This window comes from Onychostoma macrolepis, chromosome 15 (assembly GCF_012432095.1).
Source record: "Onychostoma macrolepis isolate SWU-2019 chromosome 15, ASM1243209v1, whole genome shotgun sequence".
NCBI classification, from domain to species: domain Eukaryota; kingdom Metazoa; phylum Chordata; class Actinopteri; order Cypriniformes; family Cyprinidae; genus Onychostoma; species Onychostoma macrolepis.
Genome location: NC_081169.1, coordinates 12,270,247 through 12,284,175, shown reverse-complemented (window position 1 = coordinate 12,284,175; position 13,929 = coordinate 12,270,247). Strand labels below are relative to the sequence as shown.

Here is a 13,929-nt window from a genome sequence, read left to right as displayed (position 1 = left end):
AGCAGTGAGATTTTCTCTTGTTAGATTAACAGATAGACTATAGGAATATTAGACTGCTGTCACTTTAAGAGCTGCCCGGATTCAATATACTGTTACACATGTGTTTTCTTTTTCAGCTGTTTGCTTTCACTTAAGACCTAAATCACTGTGGTTACAAGCATACTTGTAAAGATGGGCATTTTGACATAAATGTGTGTAGCCTATTTAACCATTCAAAGCGGCAAAATAACTCTGTTCAATACTCCAGCACTCTATGAGCACTGTCTTCATGTGTGCGCATCTCTCTGACATATAGCGAATGACTTGATTTTAAACCGCAGTGCTAAAAAAAATGCATGCAAACGACATTTTTCATGACCACATAGCACAGCAATGTCACATGAACATGTAATCATGGGTCTGCTCTGTAACGCATTGCCTAGTGATGTTTTAGAACTAAAGTGTTTGTTTCTCTAAATAAAAGGAGTTTCAGACATTGAGGAAGCATGACTGAGAGACTCGACTGCCCTGCCACACCTTAATTGGCTCATGCAACCATGTGCATGAACTGATGGGCCGATAAGGGTTCATTACGTTCAGCTGACCATGCCGAAAATGTGATGCTTGTTTAAACAGGAACACTGTTTACGTTGTGAAGGTACCTAGAACTGATGGCAATTTGGCAGCTGTGACTGGAACAGGAAAGGCTAACATATGGCTAATGCTTTTTCAATATCTCTCACGAGTTTGTTCTGCATCAGAGCTCTGGACGTTGTCAGTATGTATATGGTTGAGAGATGAATCGTCAACTATTAGGAGGATGTAGCCCAAGTGGTAATAGTGTTTTAGGTCATGCTGCCTGTCAAACACTCCTTGAGCTCAACTTCATTAGTATTCAATGGCGGTTGCGCAGCGGTGGTTAAAGTTGCTCAATAAGGCTCTAGTGAAACACTAAAACTCACTGTTTGCCTCAGCACACAGGAAGACTCTTCTGCCATGAGCTGGTTTTTAATCTTTAACATCGCTGAAGGAAAGGCCCCAAAAATGAATTTTCTTTCCCTTTTCCTCTTTTACAGGCAGTGAGCATCAACAAAGCCATCAACACACAGGAGATTGCTGTCAAAGAGAAGCATGCCAGGAATATCCTTTTGTTTGTGTTGTCCTGGAAGAGAACTATGAAGGAATGTGAGGGTTAAATTTGAATTATGATGCTTATTTTATGATGAATCACCCTATAACCTCAAAATAGACAAAATTTAAATGGTTGACATCGGCATCAATAACCAAATAACCATAGTTTTATTAAATTCTGGTCATTGAGTGCCCTACTTTTGGGAAAGAAAATATATTTATTTTATAATATAATATTATTTTATAATATTTACAGACCAATTCACCTGCCAGTATTTTAAACTTGAAGAGCTTTTGAATTTACTTTTATTTTTTGTTTATTTAATTAATTAATTTTATTTTGAACAATCTGATATGAGGGTATTTTATTTTATAAACTTGCAGAGTTTTTAAAGTTCTCTTATGTTGTTTTAGTAATTAATTTTATTTTATGTAATTATTTTATTTAGAGGTATCTGATTTGAGAGTAATATGGGGTATTTATTTTATTTTTTTGTTATGTTATGTTAGAAATACCAATACTAGACATACTAATTATTCTGCCAATATTTGGCCACGGTGACTTTATCAGCATCACCCCAAAATATGTTTAAACATTAAGAATTGTACTCATGGAAATTACTTAAGTAGTCAAACCTGTTAATTAGAAGGGGGTGTTCCAATACTTTTGTCCATATAGTGTATGTGTATAGTGTATGTTGCTGCACATCAGTGTTTCTTTGCTCCAGTACTTATTATTCATTTATATGATGCAGTTTGATTAGTCCTTCTTCCAGAAGGCTGGTTCAGGTATCTAGAGTATCTAGATAAAGATGCGGACATCTCTGAGAAGCAGAATTTAAATCCCACACCCCTCAGTTTTGTCCTTGACTGGCGTTTTCACCGTGCATATTGGGCACGCATCATGAGAAGGGGGCTCACACATTCTGGCTTGCTGTCAACCGCCTGCCCCTTTCCAGCAATGCTGTGCTCTGTTGGAAATTTTGCCACGTCTTCCACAAGCTGCTGAGGGACGGCCATCCAAATGTGAGTATATACAGCCGTATTATCTCTTACAAGTCTAATTCCACCTCATGTTCAGTTTCTCTCAATCTCTTGGTTAGTTGATATCTGGCTCTCCATTTTAATTCATTTATTTTTCTCACACACTCAAAACAGCTCCCCATAGTAAACGCAGCATGCATCAGTGACACATTATGTGTGTGTGTGTGTGTGTGTGTGTGTGTGTGATCCATATTGAGCAAACTCTCGCAAGCCCTGTTCCAAAAACCTAATCAGCTGTCTGCTTAGACAGGATTTTAAGGCATCATAGGCAAACTCATTACACAAAATCTGTTCAAAAAGGTATTATGCAGCCATCTATGATACTTTTTGGCAAAATTCAAGGCAGTACTGCATATGCAGAGTGTTCAGTCCAAAATACATTGTCATATTTCATTCCATACTGAAAATTATCAATAAAAATTATTCAGTCTAATTAAAAAGAGACTATTTTGCCCAATATTTGTGTGTGCTATGCTTACACTCGTATACAATATATCACATATTGGCCATAAAACACCCTGCTCTTTTGATATCTAAATTTGATTTAAATTTAAACTAATTTAAATGAGCTTTTTTCCATTTTATTTATTTTGAGGTACATTATTGAAGGATCCGGTATCTTATTTAAACATGGAAGTAATTTTAAACTTGCTTTTATTTTATTTCATTTTATTTTTAGGTACGTATTTGAGGATAAAATTTAGGTATTTTATTTTATTTTGAGATATCTTTTATTTGAGGGTAATATGAAGTATTTTTTATTTAATTTTGAGTTATCCAATTTGAAGATTAGTTATTTTATTTTGAGATCTTATTTGAGGATAATTAGAGGCATGTACTTGATTTATTTTGTTTTTAGAAAGCTGTCTCAACTCTTCCTCCGTCTCTCTGTCACCTCAGGTCATTAAGGACTCCATGCGGCACAAGGCTGACCTGAACGACATGAGCAGGATGTGGGTAAGCCTGTGAATACAAGTTGTGTCTGCAGGTTTTAATGATTCCCCACTAAATCGGAGGTTCGCTCAATATAACTCTGTCGTATTGAATGAGGCCCTGTCGAGTTCCCTTGAGTTTTCGTCTCATTGTGGAAACTGTCAGCGTGTCAGTCAGCAAGTTATTTCATTACTGCTGACTGACAGCTGAATAGCATGGCATTCTGTGTATGAGTCAGGAACACTAACCTCAGCGCAGAGATGATCTGTAATTAGCAAACAATGACGTGAGCGTGTGTTTGTCACTCTGGAGGAACGCTTACAGAGCTTTGCTTGTTATGAGTGTACCAGTCAAACATCCCTGATATCTTATGAAGTGTGATGTTGGATGTTTCCATTCTTTATGGTCTTTTATCTAGAATTTTTATTTGATGTTCAGCACAGTGGTCAACTGCTGTTATTTTTTATTGTGCTTTATATATAAATTATTAATTGTTTGATTGATATATCAGTATATCTAATAGTAGACAATATATTCCAGATAATGTTTTTTTCTTTATTAAATACAATCTAAAATGTAAAAAATTAAATAGTTTTTCTTACATGGCATAAATGGGTGTTTATACACTAGAATCTGCAGCGGTCACAATACAGATTTGGGGAGAAAATTTAATTGATTTTTCTGATAAACATTAAGAAAAAAACCTCCATGTTTGCTGTGCTTGTTTGTAGGACTGCACAATTTAGCTGAATATTTTGTGATTATATATCAGGATGAAGATGATGATGATAATAATAATAATAATAATAATATAATAATAATTAGTTACATTATTGTTTTATTTGTGTTTTCTCTTCTTTTTTTAGTTTACATTTTTCTAAACTCTATTTTAATGGTTAAATAAAAAAAAAAGTATAATTTAAAAAGCATGTCTAATTAATTGAAATCATGAAATGTACGCAATTTAACAGCAGTTTATTAAAAGTTGAACAAAAATGACATTTTTAAGACCCTATGAACTATGTTTTATTTTTACCAAATTCTGTGGTTGCATTAAATGTTAACAATCAAAAGCATCAGCATCTCTAATTAATTTGCTTTTTTTTTAAATAATAAATTATTTCTTTTTTTATTTTCAGAAATACTGTGTTGTGTATTTACATTTTTCTGGTAAATATTTCTATATAAAATTAATGTTTTTAATAATTTAATTAGTGGTAGTAGTACTATCATTACATTAAGTAATATATGTCTGTCACAGTTCCTTCAAGTTAAACCAAATGTTTATTTTGATGGGTTGCTGTGAAGACTTTTAAGTTTTGAAGTTTGGGAAGATGATTGGCACATTTTAAGCTTCCGAATGCATGTTCTAAGCATTCCAAACTCAGAGCAGATACACAAATTAGATTATATGGAGCAGTATTTACTGTAAAGTGAGCTGATCTGAGATACTGAAATACTGGATCATGAGCTGCTCAAAAAAAAACACAGTGCTGCACTTCACTCTGAAACACGGTCTGTATATAGTTTTAATTAAATTGAAGCCTTTGCAATTTAATTAATTTGCAAAATCGCACAAAACCATATTGCAATTCCGGATTTATTTCTATTAATTGAGCAGCCCTTATGCAGCGGCTTGTGAATGCTGTTTCATGTTGACTTTAGCATCATTGTCAGCAATGCAAGTGTTTCTAATGCAGTTTACGATCAGCTGTGTATCACTGGCCAGCAGGAAGGGTCAGATGGAACACGCTGAATCGCAACTTTTGTTTACCGGAAAGACCTTTGCAAGACACTGCAACACGTGCTGCTTAGACTCAGGAGAAACATTTCCTGCGAGCAACTCTGTCCCCTTCCTGTTATGATGTCACAGTAAGTGGTGAAGGGAACAGGAAGTGAAAGAATGAGCTCATTAACTTGACTCGCAGCTGGTCCTATTCTGTGTGTACACCAAACATGTTAACAAACACCAAACATGACCTTAATCTGCCCACAGTGACTCATACTTTTGACTGAAGTGAGCTGATGAGCAGAGAATGAGAAGAGGACTCATTAGCTGCTTCAGAAGGGCAACGACATCATTTCCTTTTGAAGTGTTCAGTGTTTTTCTTGCCCTCACACTGCTCTCTCTCTTCTCAGGGTCATCTGAGTGAAGGCTACGGCAAGTTGTGCAGCATCTACCTCAAACTGCTCATCACCAAAATGGAGTTTCACATCAAAGTGAGTGATTGAGGCCTTGAAGGAGATTTCAGCAGAACATCCATCTTCTAACTCTCCTTCTCAGATCTTTATTTCCAGTCTTCATTCAGTTATTTTGTGACCTCATGACAACTAAATGTCCTAAAAATGTTTGTGTCCTAAAAATTACAAAAATTACACACAATTACGCACAAAACAAATATACATATAATAACAAATATATACGATAAATATTTTAATACAAATATATTTAAATAATATATACACGCATTACAAAAGAATACATTTATTTTTAGGGTAATATATTTAATAATGATGACATTTACATAAAGATATCTTTATATTTTTCATTTATTATTTATATATACAGTATTATTAAATATATATTTAAAAATATTTTTATAATACCAATAATAATAATGATATGAAAGTAATATGTATGTATATAATATGTATATATGTAAATATATGTATTAAAAATACATTTATTTTGTTTCTTTTTATAATGTAATGTGTGTGTGTAAAATATATATATATATATATATATATATATATATATATATATATATATATATATATTATTATAGATTTTTTTTAAACCTAGACAAGCTTTTTGATATGTTTTGTCCCTGCTTCTGCGTCAATATGAAATGCATCAATACAGGAAAGAAAATTGCATGTGTCAAGCCATTTCATGAGTATTTTAAAAGGTTGTGCTGTCAGACTCTCACAAATATAACATTTACCCCACTTGCTTTTCCAGAATCCTCGTTTCCCAGGCAACCTTCAGATGTCAAACAGACAGCTTGATGAGGCGGGTGAGAACGACGTCAATAATTTGTGAGTATTGCTTTGTTTCTCACAAGCTTTCTGTTTCTTTTCAGTCTGTTTTATTAAATAAAGTTCTGTAATTGCTCTGTGTGTTATTTCCTCTCCTCTCAAAACGTAGCTTTCAGTTGACGGTGGAGATGTTTGATTACTTGGAATGTGAGCTGAACCTTTTCTTAGGCGGTAAGTTTAAAGTGGAGTGCAGGTGTTTGAGCACCTTGGCAGTTATTTTGATTATGCTGCTTTCTAAGTAGATTGTAGGCAGACAAATACAGCTTTAAAGGGTTACTCCACCCCAAAATGAAAATTTTGCCATTAATCACTTACCCCCATGTCATTCCAAACCCGTAAAATCTTTGTTCAACTTCGGAACACAATTTAAGATATTTTAGATGAAAACCGAGAGGCTTGTGACTGTCCCATTGACTGGCAACACCACAGTCAGCGCCCAGCATAAAACATCGTCAGAATAGTCCATCTGCCATCAGTGGTTGAACCGTAATGTTATGAAGCTACGAGAATACTTTTTGTACGCAAAGAAAACAAAAAACGACTTTATACAACAATTCGCCGCCTCTGCGTCAGCATAGTGACATTTTGGAGAATATCTGCTGGACGCAAACTGCGTACGCTGTTCTGTGTCAGCCGCACCACAAGGATACACTGTTTTCGTTCAAATCAGAGCGTAAACAAACGTAGAAGACATATCCGTGAGTAAATCCAGTGGATATTCTCCAAAGTGAATAAAGTCGTTTTTTTGTTATTCTTTGCGTACAAAAAGTATTCTCGTAACTTCATAACGTTACGGTTCAACCACTGATGGCAGATGGACTATTCTGACAATGTTTTTTTTTATACTTTTCTGGGCCTTGACAGTGTTAATTGTTTGACAGTCAATGGGACAGTCACAAGCCTCTTGGTTTTCATCTAAAATATCTTAAATTGTGTTTCGAAGATGAACAAAGCTTTTACGGGTTTGGAACGACATGGGGGTAAGTGATTAACGGCAAAATTTTCATTTTGTGGTGGAGTATCCCTTTAATATACTTGATTAGAGAAAGACTGGAATCTCTGAAAAAAAAAACTCACAGTAAAGAATAGCTAATGTGCATTCTAGAGTAAAAAACAGGTGACATCTCTATCGGGATAGATATTTCTGCTGAAATGGGCGGTAAAATCTGGCTTGAACACTGATAGATCTCAGTGTGCCTGTGCTGGAAGCATTAGGGAGTCAAGTTAATGCGAGTGTTGTTGGCTGAAACACAGCTCCCTGGCACAGGAAACCACACCTCTCTGTGTGCTGAGAAGACGGGGTCTCACAGGAGCCTGCATCACTGATCACCAGAGAGACGGATGGACGGAGGGAGGGAGGGAGTGTGGGCATGAATGTGAATGAGGAAGTGGGCAATGAGAGGGATAGATTGAGAAAAACAGCATGTTGAAGGGAATGGCGTGAAAGAAGGATTCATACAATAAAATAATACAACTTGCCAATTAAGAAATGGAGGCTATTCAAACATGTTTTTAGGTAGTAGAGGAAAGGTTATTTATAACAAAAGGATATTACAAAGAAAAATAAGTTTGTATTTTAGTCTAAATTAATATATTATGCATATTATCTTATTTACACAATGTATGCTATATACCTTAATAAACAATTAAAATGTCAAAAAATGCATTATAAATTATTTATATATTATGCATATTATAACTTTATTTTACATGAACTATTCTGGGAAAAAAAGGATATTATTATAAATAGTTAATATAAATTATTATCAATTAATTATGTGCACAGTTGATGTTAATAGTTAATAATAATTGTTTATAATTTTGTCTTAGAGCATGACAGAAAGGTTTTAGTATCTATGGAATGATGGGAGTGTTTTTATTTTATTTTATTCTTCACAGTGTTCAGCTCGTTGGATATGTCTCGCTCCGTGTCGGTGACGGCAGCCGGTCAGTGTCGTCTGGCCCCTCTTATCCAGGTCATTCTGGACTCTAGTCATTTGTATGACTACACCGTTAAACTGCTCTTCAAACTCCACTCCTGTGAGTCCATAAATCACATCTCTCACACACACAAAGGCCATGCTCAGACTGCAGACAGAAGTGGACCAAATCTGTTTTTTTGCCTATATGTGACTCAGATCTTAACAATGTGAACAGCACAAATCACATGGAATCAGTTTTTTAAAATTTTTTTTATTCTGATTCGGGCCACTAAGGCTGCGTTCACACTGCAAGCATTAGTGCTCAATTCCGTTTTTTGTTCACATTATCAGTTTTAAATGTGGCAAATATCAGATTTCAGTGTGAACGAATGACTGTGCTGAACTGACCTGCATACGCAAAAGAATGATGATAAGACGGCATGAAATGTGCTGTCATATGGAAGTAAACAGAGGTCACTGAAGTAAGTGTTTACGGGTTAGTTTATAAGCTGATGTGCTGCAAAAGCCTGCAAATTCGTGAGCAGGCGATAAGGAGGACAAAGATGAAGAGAAAGAAAGCAAAGTTTTTAAATATTTACTGTACAATCCAGTAAGTTTAGCTTAGTCTGTAATACACCATAAAACGATTCACTGAGTGATCAAAGAAGTACGTTGTGTAAAATCTTTGGAGTGACTCGAATGACGTAAAAGTCGCATAAATTCGTTTTGGCTGTTCAGACTGCGGTCACGTTGCAAAACATCTGACCTGAATCTGATTTAGTACCACAGATGGAAGTGGCCCAAATTGTAATTGAAAAGATGGGGTTCAATGTGGATTGTGCTGTTCACACTGTCATGAAGCTAAACGATTCTGAATTACATATGAGCAAAAAAATCTGATTTGGGCCATATTTTCCTGCAGTGTGAACGTGGCCTAACATATGTAATACTTAATCAGATATAGGTGGGATGTTTTGCAATGCGACCACAGTCTGAACTTAGTTTTTATTTATTTATTTATTATTTTACTTATATATTGTAGAAGGGAATTTCTATTTGTTCTGTATTTGGTGTTGTTCTTTGGCTATTATAACAAAATGTAATCAAAATAGAATGTAAACTAGTTTGCGCACTCAGTCGTGTGCACTCTTGTCTTCCAGGTCTGCCAGCAGATACTCTGCAGGGCCACAGGGATCGCTTCCAGGAGCAGTTTAAGAAGTGAGTCTGTCAGTCACTATCCAGTCAGAACAGCTGCCATGAGTCACACAGACTGCCACTATTTTATTCTTTTGTCATTTCTCACTCTCTCAATCTTTTCCTTTCACTTCGTTTCTCTCTCTCCAGGCTGAAGAGTCTGTTCTATCGCTCCAGTAACCTGCAGTATTTCAAGAGACTGATTCAGATCCCACAACTTCCTGAGGTGAGACTCCTGCATACCAAATAGATTCCTGCCTGACCTGAGTCCAAAAATACAGCTAGTGGAAAGAAATTATGTAACTCATTTACATATCTGCCTGCTTAGTTTTCTAGCGTCAGGATTTTCAGCTGGACTCCATGAAGATACTACGGGCCACCCTATAAAGCAACATACTTTCCTTCAATTTGCATGACATTTAAAATTAAAGGCAAAGTGAGCTATTTTTTCGTTTGTTTGAGCTTCGTGATCACAACATAGTGACTTCAGCTCAACCAATGGCATGAGAATAGGGTGGGGTTGTCTGTTTTCTCAATGGGAAAAATGGTTTGAAAACACATTCCAGTAGTTTCCTTTCCTCACATCTCTCTTCATTGCTCTTCAGAATCCGCCAAACTTCCTGCGGGCATCAGCTCTCTCCGAGCACATCAGTCCAGTGGTGGTGATTCCGGTGGAGTCTTCGTCCCCTGAGAGCGAACATGTTCTAGAGACAGAAGACCTGGTGGACACGGACATCCCACCTTTACCGGTAACACACACACTTTCACTATCCAAAACTCTCTGTATACTTTCCTTTTTACTTGAGTTTCTAAAGACAGAGATTTTTTTCTCCATTAGTGCACTGTGGACACCAAATTCGACGACCTCTTTGGCACCTCAGCTGCTACAGACCCGTTCAACTTCAACAGTCAGAACGGCATGCGTAAAGATGAGAAGTAAGTCTTGGAGATACTGTTGGAGAATATAATTAATAAGTTATAGGAAGCTCTTTGAGTTTATTAGAACAAAGTATAACATAGGACTCACATGTATCTCTCATCTCAGAGACCGTTTGATTGAGCAGCTCACAGCAGAGCTACAGGCCCTGAAAGAGGAGCTGGAGTCCTTCAGATTGGAGGTAAAGAGTGGGAGATGAGAGGAAATCAAATGTGATAAGCTACCACTTAAAAGTTTGGAGTCAGTAATGTGTGTGTGTGTGTTTTTTTTTTTTTTTAATTCATAATTTTTATTCAGTAAGGATGCATTAAATTGATCAAAAGTAATTTATATATAGTAATATATAAAATAATAATAATAATATATAATTTGTATAAAGTAATGTAAATACATTTGTAATGTTGCAAAAGAGTTCTATTTCAAATAAATGTTGTTTTTTAAAAAAAATAAATAAATAAGAAAGTATCATGGCTTCCAGAAAAATATTAAGCAGGACAATTGTTTTCAACATTGATAATAATCAGAAATGTTTCTTGAGCATCAATTCAGCATATTAGAATGATTTCTGAAGGATCATGTGACACTGAAGACTGGAGTAATGATGCGGAAAATTCAGTTTTGCCATCACAGGAATAAATTACATTTTAAAATAAATTACAATAGAAAATTTTTAATTGTTAACATATTTCACAATATTACTGTGATTAGTATATTTTTGATCAAGTAAATGCAGCCTTGATGAGCATAAAACATTTTACCTTTGAAGGGTCATGTACAGCGGAAGAGAAGTCACTAATCATTCTTTTGGTTTTTCTCAGAGTGGCCGTCTTTGTCAAGCACTGCGGGGGCGTGTGAATGAGCTGGAGGCGGAGCTTGCGGAGCAGACTCACCTGAAGCAGCAGGCATTGGGTGAGAGCGAGTTCCTGAGGGTGGAGCTAGACGACCTGCGCAGAGTCAAAGAGGACACCGAGAAAGAGCAGCGCAGCGTGAGCGAAATCGAGAGTAAGAGTTTTTGTTGGAACAATTTAAAATACAGTACATTTAAAATTTATTTTTTTATTTCAAATATTACATTAAAATTTCACGACCCTGTTAAAGTTGTCATGAACTGCCTTTTTTGTTATTTTGTACTGTACTCTGAGGTCCACTGCTATGATTGGCTAACAGTTGTTTGCCAGCCTATATCATTCATAGACTAATGCTGCTGTGATTTAGGTTAAAAACGCATAAATGCTCAGTACATATCAAACATTCTGTTATAACAGACAAAACAATAGTGATCACGTAATAAAAACAGTTACTCACACTTGTGTGTTGCAAAATAACTGTTGGATCCAATAGAGTTGAGACAGCATCGTCTCTGTCTCTTTTTCAGTCTCTCTGAAAATCCTGTGCCAAAATGTCTCATTTGTAAACAATCCGTGGTAAAATGAAGTGAACAAAGTTCTTACTGACACGGTCTGGATCTTCATTAAAAATAAAGTTAATTCACTCTTTCCTGATGTTAGGATCAGAAGGAAGGCACTGCAAAGACTGTTTTTTCACAGCTTCACACTGAATAGCGTCTTGTTGTCTTTGGAGCCATCTTTATTGGTTGATTTCTGTGTAGACCTGTGTTTGCCTCTTTCGTTATTTACCCACTATGTGCACGAATCGGTGGGTGGGGCTAAACGGGCAGCGATGTAGAAGCAGGCGTTGATCTTCTTCTGTGAAGGTGGTGTTTAGCTACACTACTACATCATAGAGTGGTACATTCCACAAGCTGTCATTTTGGCAGATTGACTTCAATATAAGCTTATTGTAGACTAACGAGAAAGTTTTGAGTTCTGAAACTTACAGGATGTTTTTATAGTACAATTATATGTCTTGACTTATGACTTATATGTCGAGATCAAGGGAATTGACCCCTTTAATATTTAGAGAACTTGGACTGAGCTGTAAATTAGGCCTTCAAAACAAACCATTTTTCTGTTCCTCTTTCGTAAATAAAAAAAAAAAATTTTTTGGAACATCAGCATACATTATATTCTAAATAAAGTGTTACAGGATATCAAAGGGATAGTTCAACCAATAATATCAATTCTGTCATAATTTACTTTCCCTCATTTTGTCCAAACCTCTATAAGTTCCTTTTATCTGCTGAACACAAAAGATGATATTTTAAAGAATGTTGGTAATCAAACTGGTAGAATTGACTTCCATAGTATTTTTTCTATACTGTGGAAGTCGATGGCTACCTTCAGATGTTTGTTTACCAATATTCTTCAAAATATGACTCGGGCAGGTTTGGAACAACTTGAGGATGAGTAAATAATGACAGAATTTTCATTTTAGGGTGAACCATCCCGTTAAAGGGCTGTGCAGAGTAAGCACAGATGCAGGACAGCAGTGCATATTTATTAGACAGTCTGTCTGTTTACTCTCTGGAGCTGAGGAAAACAGCCAGAAGGGACTCTCCAATCAAATGCTAATAAACCATAGTCCACAGTCCAATTCACCAGCTTGCAGGCCTGTGTTGAGGCTCTCAGTGGTGCTAACTGTTCTGTGACACAGAGAGGAAGGTCTGTCAAGGCTTGTGTTTTTGATACTTAATGTTGATATATTTTGGTTGTGTATTTGTTTTTTGCAGGAAAAGCACAAGCTAATGAGCAACGCTACACCAAGTTAAAGGAAAAATACACGGAGCTGGTCCAGAGCCACGCTGACCTGCTGAGGAAGGTAAATTGATGACTACATTTAGTTCACACACTGCATGTATATGAATATATGCATATTTTATTGGGCAAATGATCACATTAATACATGCAATTAATGCATTAACACATGTTTAATGCTGTTTGATGTATACGCTACTGGGTCATTCCGTGTCAACTAAACCAGAGGTCCCCGGCTCAAATTTTTGATTTTGCTAATATTTTTCTGAAGAAAGATAAACATGTATATTGATGAAAGCAAAAATATTAAATGTTGTGGATGAATATTTACCGAGTAATCCACTTTTTTTGTAGAGGGGGGTCAAAATGGCTATTTTCACCTGAGATTCGGAGCCAAATTGCATGAGGGTAAACATGACAGCATCGTAATGTTACTTTTACACAGAGATTGGTAGGTTTATTAGTAAAATCTGTTGCAATCTTTGTTGCATTATGTGCCAATGGTGACCATTCAAAAATGGCGAAAGAGCCATTTTTTCTCCAAAGATTGCATGCCTGTAACTCAAGAAGCATTAGAGATATCTTAATGCCCTTTTAGATATTAGGTCTTTTCCTTTTGGCATCTTCATTTTTACGGCCCTGTATGGTTCGGTTCCAGAGATATTGGAATTTAGAGTTAACAGTTAATCCTGGTCATTCATAATCTGACGCGTCACACTGTACATTCTTAAACCCTGGGTTACTGTTATTATTTACATATTTGACTGTGTAAACATTGACTAGATAAACTCAAAACCACATTTGGTTTTTGACCATTGAAAATGGGTATGATAAAACAGTTTGGCGATGGAGCTTCACTGGGATCTCAATATTTCTAGGATTTAAACCATATAGGGCCTTAAAAATAAAGATTCCAAAAGTTTCTTAGGAACCAGAATCTAAAATCCTATTAAGATAACTTTAATACTACTTCAGTTACAGGCACGCAAATTTAGGAAAAAAATAATATTTATGACACTCAAACAGGTATGTCCTTATACAATTGTTTTGAAAGAGGGAAAAAGATACATGTCTAGTTTCAGCATTACTTATTGTA

General features: G+C 35.8%; 1 protein-coding gene across 2 annotated transcripts in view; it reads left to right on the top strand.

Annotated features, from left to right (window-relative positions):
• The window catches only part of hip1 (huntingtin interacting protein 1), a 57,428-nt gene that overhangs the window by 18,434 nt on the left and 25,065 nt on the right, over positions 1-13,929 (top strand). For both annotated transcript variants that reach the window (XM_058799750.1, XM_058799751.1), the window contains exons 2-15: positions 1,056-1,119; positions 1,994-2,136; positions 3,055-3,111; positions 5,227-5,307; positions 6,050-6,126; positions 6,236-6,297; positions 8,026-8,166; positions 9,209-9,266; positions 9,393-9,468; positions 9,848-9,991; positions 10,081-10,178; positions 10,288-10,360; positions 10,998-11,181; positions 12,809-12,897. In XM_058799750.1, coding sequence (XP_058655733.1) covers positions 1,056-1,119; positions 1,994-2,136; positions 3,055-3,111; positions 5,227-5,307; positions 6,050-6,126; positions 6,236-6,297; positions 8,026-8,166; positions 9,209-9,266; positions 9,393-9,468; positions 9,848-9,991; positions 10,081-10,178; positions 10,288-10,360; positions 10,998-11,181; positions 12,809-12,897 — 1,347 coding nt within the window. The remainder of the gene's footprint in view (positions 1-1,055; positions 1,120-1,993; positions 2,137-3,054; positions 3,112-5,226; positions 5,308-6,049; positions 6,127-6,235; positions 6,298-8,025; positions 8,167-9,208; positions 9,267-9,392; positions 9,469-9,847; positions 9,992-10,080; positions 10,179-10,287; positions 10,361-10,997; positions 11,182-12,808; positions 12,898-13,929) is intronic.